Genomic DNA, 8,283 nt, shown 5'->3' on the forward strand with positions numbered 1-8,283 from the left:
GAATTCTGTAAGCAGGCAACTTCAGAACTGAACTCTTATCACACTGCGCGATAAGCATGCACAGTAGACTAAAGGCACCTTCACTAATTTTGAAGAAGCAGTCTGAAAAAAGGTGTGTTTTCTAGATCTGGGGCTATTTTTACTTTTGAAATCTCAGGATAAACTTGCTTCCACAGAGCTATTAGTAGCAGGAAATAGCATTATACATCCTTCCACCTGAGGAATAATCTGTATGTTGCTTGTACTCCCCTGCTATGCTAATCAAAACAGATTGAGTAGTTGAAGATTCTTGCTCCTTAAGGATTTACACAAAGACATTCTATCAGAACACTCTGACAGCAATTACTTTATTCTGAAACTGTTTATGAGATATGGATAAGCAATCCTAGTGTATCCTGGCTTAGGGCTTGATCCCACTGAAGTCTGTGGTATTTATTTCAGTAGGAGAAGAAGGAGACCTATAGGAATAAATACTCTTCTGCAAACAGCTTGGGTATGTGTAGACTACAAACTAGCTGTTGCCAGGATACTGTATTAATCCTGCCATTATTGCAGTGCAGGTTTCAAACATGAAGTCCCGGGAATTAAGGGAATATGGGGAATCTATTAGCCATACATTTTTGTCAGAAGGAAATTTCAACAGAACAATTCATTGTGATAAAAAAGAAATATTCTGGGTACTTATGAACACAGAACTTACCTTATAGGATGAGACCCCTTACTTACCAGGTTTAACACTGCAGGATACACTTGCTCATTCCTGCAACTGTACACCATTCAGGGAATGCAGCCATTGTTTAGTCTAAACTCTAAGGAAAGGGTGGAGATCCCACAGCAAAAAATGTCCACAGTTACGGGGAAATTGCAGAGTAATTATGCTACCTTCATACAGCTGAAAAGCTTTGGCTTGCCTGAAATAACTTTTCTCCTGTAACCTGTCAGGCTGTTCAGCACTCACCACCTTGTTTCTGCTTACTCTCCCATTCACCCACTAACCCTTACTGGCAAAATATCAGAAAGCTTACTCTGATATTTTTCAACCGCAGAAGTTCTGGACTGCAGAAAGAGCTGCAATACAGGGCCAGACGTGGCTATAAATGTCACACTTCAGAACACCAAAGCGCTCACCACGATGGTCATGTATTTTCCTGCAGATCTGGGCGGTCAGAGTGGTTGCCCAAGGAAAGTGAGTGACTGAGTCATCGCAGTGCTATTGACTAAATGTATGCTGTCCATATGTTGGATGCGTCAGCTGGCAGAGGGCCCAGGAAAAGCTGTGGTGTCTGCAGCTTCCTTTCTTTCCCATCTGGCATGGGCACAGTGAGGAAGTATCAGCGGGTGCCAAATTAAAGAAGAGGATAAACAAAGGGACAAGTAACCATGAAAGGGTGAAGCCATTTCGGAAGCATTGGTGGTAATTCAAGAAGTCTTAAGTGATCACTTCAAGCCTCACTTCCCAGACCTTTATTCCTCTAAGCAAAGTTTATTCTTTCACATGATGGACTCTGTTAACCACACTGCACAAAGTTCTTGTATAATTAACCTGAACCTTCGACTTTATATGCTCAGCAGAGTGCCTTACAAACACTCTTTCTGTTGAGGCAGAAGAGACGCTACATTCAGTAATGGAGCAGAACAACAGTGTAGAAGATTTCTCCCTGAATGTATTTTCTGTCGCTCCTTATCAGCCTAACAGATCTGATGTCCTGGTGTCAGATGGTGATAAAGCTGGTGCCACTTTGCTCTTTTCAGGTGTGTTTTTGGGGCTGGTAGGGATCACATTCACCGTAATGGGATGGATAAAGTACGACGGCATTACTCACCTGGAATGGACTCAGTTACTAGGGCCTATTCTGCTTTCTGTTGGGGTGACTTTTATTCTGATTGCTGTTTGTAAATTCCACATGCTTACATGCAAATCCTGTAAAGAAAGAGACGAAAATGCATCAGACATCGACCAGATGGCAAGTGGACAGTCCTTTGTTTTCACCGGAATTAACCAGCCTATAACTTTCCATGGTGCTACAGTGGTACAGTATATTCCTCCACCATACCCAGCTCAGGAAGGCATTGCTGTGAACCCAGCCTACTTTCACCCTGTGCTCAGCTGCTGTGGTGCTGGTTCCTCTGGTGCCACACCAATTCCTACCCCAGACTCTCCTCAGTTCTGCCCTGCTTACTCTCTCGATAACCCAGCTTTTACTGAGGACGAGGACTATGCTACTTACCCCCCAGAGGACACAAGGACTCAGAGGTAAGTCTTCTGCAATGCCTTAGTATACTTGGACACAAAATTCTGAATATTTTAAGTGCCAAGTATGATTTCAAAGGAAACATGCTACTGCAGGGTGTTATCCTTCTTTGTTATCCTTCTTCAGACTTTTTTTTTGCTTTGTTAGTAGTATTTCTAGAGTAAAAACTATGGAGGCACACTTTTCCTGGCAAGCATTTTCATCCAGATTAAATTCACTTATAAATCCCACTCAATTTTCAATGTACTAAATCTCTTGTTATTTTCAAAGATATTACTACATAAGCTCCTCTCTGTGGATTTTTTTTATGCTTATCTTATCTTACTACCTTTTGATGACTGTTGACCAGAAGGTTATATGTATGGATAGAAGATTCCACCCAAACAGAATCACAGTACAAGAGCCGGTGTACAAACAGTGTTTTTGTGACAACAACAGATGAGTTCAGTACCAGATGTTCTCCCTGCTAATTATGCACTCTCCTCTGCCACTGCAGCAACCTTCCAGCCTTTATTTTGTTCTTACTTTTGGAGTATATACAGATCACTGATATTACAGAGCAGTGTGAAACTACTTTAATCAGATATAAAATAATTTTATATAGTTATTTTTATTTACATCCTTCCTAGAATATAATTCATTTAGTTCCTGTATCAAAGTGTATTTGAAAAATTGCTGGCTAACTCACTGTCCTCAGCACCATGGGTGACACACAGGCAGTATGCAAATGCAGGTCACATCTTGACATGATTATACTTTATACAAAGAATACAGCAAATGGTTGGATTGCAGTAAAACTTCATCTTGTAACATTTTCTCAAGCAAAACTCTCACTGAAGTCAAGAAGTGCTTTGGCTGGACAAGGGTGACAGGACACAGCAGTGAGGTTACTGGTATGCTTTGTGTTTGTTCTCTTTTTGCTCCAGCTCCTCTTTCTATTTGCAGGTCAGACGACAGTTCTGATGAGCCAGAAGAATTGCTAGAAGACTATGCCTGCCATGACCTATCACCTCCCCGTTATGAGGAAATATACCCACTGTCTTCATGAAAAGTATAAAATAAGCATGGACAATGGACTGCACTTCTAAGAGATGCCAGCTTTTCAATTCCCAAGTATCTTTCTTCTAAATACTTGCATGCTAAACAAGTGTGAACAAGAGCTTCATCCTGATACGGAGTTCAGTATCACTGAAGAAATTTAACCAACTCCTTCTTGCATTTAACCAATCACTTCTTTTTCTCCCTCAGAATTCACTAGCCCTTTGCTATGCAGCAAAGCTATTATACTCAGGGACCAAAATCCATATTAGGGTTCCTAAGCAAGGAGCCTGAATATCAGACCTATTGAAATCAGTGTGAGCTGTGAATGTACAAGGGCTTTGCAGAAGGTCATGACTGCTTCTGCAGTTTCCGCATCATTAGAAACCACTTGATTTATTCCTGAGCTATTTTGCCTCTTAATTGCGTGGGAAACTTCAGAAATGCCCAAAGGTTTGATATACCAAAGTGCCTATAATATCTTAATCCTGTCTAATTCCTTAGCCTACTCGCTCGCGAGTAAACCCAGTCCATAGATTAGACTTCCTCTGCTTGGTTTACCTGCAGGACCCAGTCAGCAGGCATCCTCACCCCCCTGTTTCCCATCAAGATTCCTTATAATTAATAGCCCCAAGTGAAAATGGCACCTTCCTGAAGCCTTGACAGAGGACTGTGGTCCTACCAGTCTTGAGGGCTTTAACAGTCGCAGCTCCTGTCTGCTGCAGCCTCACTGCAGAGGGAGAGCTGTGGTGCAAGCCCTCCTGAGGTCCCTTCTTTTCTGCACGTGGGGCCTAGGCACACAACTCAGGGCTGTAGGTCCTCCTAGAGCATCCAGGTAACTGCATCCTTCAGTGAACTTCTATGCTCAAGTTCTGCTTTCAAGATCAGTATGATCAGCTCTAAAACCTTGCAATCCAGAGCAGTGGTCCTGAAAAGCCTGGCTCAAGGGGTTCTAAACCCCAAGACAATAAATATACCATGAGTCTTTTCATTTTTATTTTTTACTTCCACGCATGCCTAAAGTTCAGCTTCTGAGTATGCTTAGAAGTGCCCTGACACAGCTGCACAAGTCAGTACTTACTCTGTGCAGGAGCCCCACAGGTATTTCCCGCCAATCTCCCTTGAAGGGCTCAAGCCCAGAGCCACTCTCAGCCCATGCCTGGTTGGGCAGGCAACGCACCAAATGCTGCTAGAGGGCAATGGTCACAGTCCAAGCAAGAGAGCTGTGCTGCTTGTGTGCACTCAGGCCAGTCTCCTGGCTTTGAATCACAGTCGAAGGCAGCAATCAATTTCTGAATGTGTGAACTGTCAACTTGCCAACACAACTGTTTCAGTTCCAGCCAGTTGTCATTAGTCTGTGAGGACTTCCTGCACTCAGAAACAAACCGCATCCAGAGAGGCCCCCAGGAGCTAACATGCCACAGAGCCCAGTGCACCCAGATGCAGCCTGTGAATGCTCAGGTGCTTTGGGCTGGAGGAGCCAGGTGCTGAGCAGGCAGATGAATACAGGATGCACCTGGCTGCACAGCTGGAACGCACTAAGTGCCCACGCAGCCTCACTAGCGATCAGGATACATAGCTCTGGAGGGAGAGATGCATTCAGGCTGTGCACCAGTTGCGTGAAGCTCCAGATGCACACTGACCTCCCTGTCCTGCTTATTTAGAAGACGCCAAGAAATTAAGCTTTTTTGGAGGGGCACAAGAGACAGCAAGCTGCTAGAGTAAGTGCTGCGCTCTCCAGTGCTAGAAATGACACCAATAGAGGTCATATTTGGGACAGAGCATTTAAGCTGACTCAAAGCGGGATTAGCAACTGTAGCAGCATCTACCAGACAGTGACTATTAACCAAGTGCAAGGTTTTCTCACTAGAGAAATATAGGGCATGAAGAATTCAGCATCAATAGGCCTGCTGTTAGTGGGAAGCATGTGTAGCTTGGAAAAGGCAGGTACTCTGTGTTCAGCCTAATTTCCACAGGATTAAGTAAGAGAACAGCAGGTCTAAAAATAAATGCAAGGTGCTCTTATCGAATCACTTGCTCCTCTTCCAGACTTTACACAGAGGTGAACTCATCCTCTGCAGCAGGAAACTGGAAGGTCCCAAATCCTCAGTTAGCTCCACGTGGACAGATCCCTGCACTTAGTACACAGCTTGCTGACGAGTGCTGCAGGAAGAGAGGTTAGGCTTGATGAAGCCAAATGTGGGATCAAAATTTTTATCCAACCTCCCTCCCCTGCAACAAGAAAATGCCTTCAGTCACAAACCAGAGACTTTTTTTGCTGCTTTTTTTGCAAATACATGGAAAGGTATGTTTCATGGAGTAATCATGGCTTTATTTTTATGATGTCAAGTCATGTTGTCAGGGTAAACGTGAGAAATCCAGAAAGTTGCACTTGAGATTGTATATGGGTTTTCAAGTTTACTTTTGTAGATATTAAGTTCATTGAAAGAGCCTTGAGTTTCTTTTTAGAGAGAAAGTTGAATAAATAAATTTAAATAATTACATATTAAAATAGTCTTGACCCATCAGATGAAATCTGTCCCCATTCTATAGGAGTGCTTTAGTGCTGTATTTGAATTATTTGAAAAGTTCCAGTCTGATGACATTTCTTTGCCATTCTGATTGCTGTTTTTTAAGAATATGGCAATAGTCTATGAAAGCTTTTCTTTCTCCTCTTCCTTCCTCCTTTCACTTTCATCTTTTTTCCATTTTAACACATTTCTTCCATTAGCTTTTTTTTTTTTGCTTTTATTACCGTATTCTCAGTGATGTAACTGTCACATTAATTCAACTCTGAGCGCTCTGACCGCTTATTTGTCCTACGATGTATGAAAGAATAAACATATTTAGGCAGCTCTTCAACCCAGGTAAACTGGCACAGCTCCATTGATTATACTGATTTAAATCCTCAGAGCATCTGGAAAATTATCTTTCAGATTTTGCTCAACTTTACTTGCCATTTAAACTACAGCTTTTATAAACTATTTAAACAAATTTTCCTTCTCCTGGACTGCCGGTGCTATTGCTAACCTGCAAAACTATGCTTTATTTCATTGAAATGCCCCTTACACTTCAGCCGTAGTGTGATTCCAGCCATTTTATGTGATTCTTCAACCACGTATCTTTGCATGGGCTGTTGGGATGATGCCTTAAGTGACCCCATTTATAAGATTTTGACCATCAGCTGGTTAACCTGTGAGGTTTGGTGGGGACGTGCCTATCGATTCAAAGCTGAGCAGTGGCTGTTTATTACGGCAAAAATTCTGCGCTCTGGGAGCTGTTTCAAACCGCGAAATGCCGTGTGCCGAACGCAGCTGCAGGGTGCTCATTTCTTAACAGGCAAAACCGGTGGTTACTGCCCGCAGCAGTGCTGCTGCGGCTGCGAGGAGCCGCGGGAACAACCGGGGCAAGGTTTCCTTCGGACTTCCTCGCCAAGCCCCCGCTTCGCCGGCTACCCGCCTTTCTTCCAGCGAGGCCCCCGTGCATGTGCACGCACGCAAAGGCGGAAAGCCTCTACAAACAGGTGCCCAAAAGGAGGTGAAACAGCCTGGCGCCTTGCTGCATTCCTAAAAGCGTTATTTTTAAACTGAATCAGGAGTTAGAAAATTGAGGTCTGAGAAAAATAACCAACCAGTGAGTAGGGCCGGTTCCGCTCCCGGGGCGGCGGCGGCGGGGGGGGTGCTCCAGGCACACGGCGCGCAGCGCTGTAACGGCTCGGCAGGTCCCTGCGGGGCGCGGCAGCCGCGCGGCGGCCTCAGCCACACGCTGACGAGCCGTTTCCCCGGCCGCCCCGCCGCTGGGCCGCCACTTCGCGCGGCGCCACGCTGAGGCGGAGCGGGGCCCGACCCGCCGCCGCCTCGCCCCGCTGCCTCCGCCGCCGCCCCAGCCCCGGCCCTGCCGCGGTACCTCCGCGCCGGGCTGCCGAGCGGCCCCGCCGCCTCAGCCGGGCGCCGCCAGCAGAGGGCGCCGCTGCGGCGGGAAGCGCCCCCGCCCCGCGGTGGGGGAGGGGCGGCGGCGGCCGCCGCGCCGTAACGGCCGCGCTGGCGGGGCGGGGCGCGCAGGGCTAACGACCGGTTTGGGGGGGGCGGGGGGGGGCTGCTGTTTGTATACAAGAATAATCCGCGTAAAACGCAAGTATCGTTATTGGCTGCACTGCAGCTGTCAGAGCGAATAGGCGGCAGCAGGATGTGCTGCGGGTCACTGCTGCGGGTCTGTGCGCACCGGCGCTCCCAGGAGGAGCGTACAGCAAAGCCCGGGGGCCCACGCTGGCTGTGTCCGCCTTAGCCCAGTAGTGCTCTTCAGTGCGAGGGGACCTGCAACGCGAGATAACAGTTGGAGGGAGGGGGGGCCAGTGTCCACGTTCCCAGTGCGTTGAACAGGTCTATGTCAGACTTAGCCCTGTGGACTGAATGCCTAGTACCAACTGCAGTGCCCTGTTGTGCTCCTGGAGTGTATCTTCTGGTTTAGTTTCATCCAGTCAAAATTATTCGGCTCACGTGCTTCAAAACCACCTGTGCAATACAGGGTAAGTAGGGACTGTAGGGTGGTTATCTTCAACAGTGCCGGATCCACGCTAAAACGCTGATTTAGAAACATCCATTGCCCTGCTGGCATGAGGTGACTTGCAGCAGCTGCGGGGGTCCCGTACGGTGAGGCAGACCCACGGGCACCGGCGGAAGAGGACTGCCTCAGCTGCTCAGCGCCAGCTCCTGAGAGAGCCTCTCCCAGGACGGACGGGCATTGCCGTTACTCTCAAGAAACTGATGCCTTTGAAAGGTCTCAGGACGGGGCATCACCACCTCGCAAACTACTTGAAATCTAACTTTGAGATGCAGCAGAGCTGTGGCTTCCTGAACAACATCTGCAAATTGATGAGCAAGTATTTCCACAGGGAGCAGACAAAAATGGCTCTTTAGTTCATGTGAACAGTCAGCAAATGCCCTCCTATACTAGCGTTGCCCAGGGTCAAGGGCAATCAGTAATGCCATGTTTG

At 46.7% G+C, this 8,283-nt stretch overlaps 1 protein-coding gene across 1 annotated transcript; it reads left to right on the forward strand.

Annotated features, from left to right (window-relative positions):
- Window positions 1-1,060: 1,060 nt before the first annotated feature.
- LOC104152925 (transmembrane protein 174) lies at window positions 1,061-6,158 on the forward strand. Its single transcript, XM_009688519.2, has 2 exons — window positions 1,061-2,254; window positions 3,198-6,158. Exons 1-2 carry the CDS (start codon window positions 1,626-1,628, stop codon window positions 3,298-3,300), a joined length of 732 nt encoding a protein of 243 aa, XP_009686814.1. The 5' UTR covers window positions 1,061-1,625; the 3' UTR covers window positions 3,301-6,158.
- Window positions 6,159-8,283: the final 2,125 nt, after the last annotated feature.

Source organism: Struthio camelus, chromosome Z (genome assembly GCF_040807025.1).
Source record: "Struthio camelus isolate bStrCam1 chromosome Z, bStrCam1.hap1, whole genome shotgun sequence".
In the NCBI taxonomy this organism is placed as follows: Eukaryota; Metazoa; Chordata; class Aves; order Struthioniformes; family Struthionidae; genus Struthio; species Struthio camelus.

Coding starts and splice junctions, on each gene's coding strand:
- LOC104152925 (XM_009688519.2), top strand. CDS start 1,626: ATGGAGCAGAACAACAGTGTAGAAGATTTCTCCCTGAATGTATTTTCT. Junction 2,255..3,197: donor GAGGACACAAGGACTCAGAG/GTAAGTCTTCTG, acceptor TTCTATTTGCAG/GTCAGACGACAGTTCTGATG.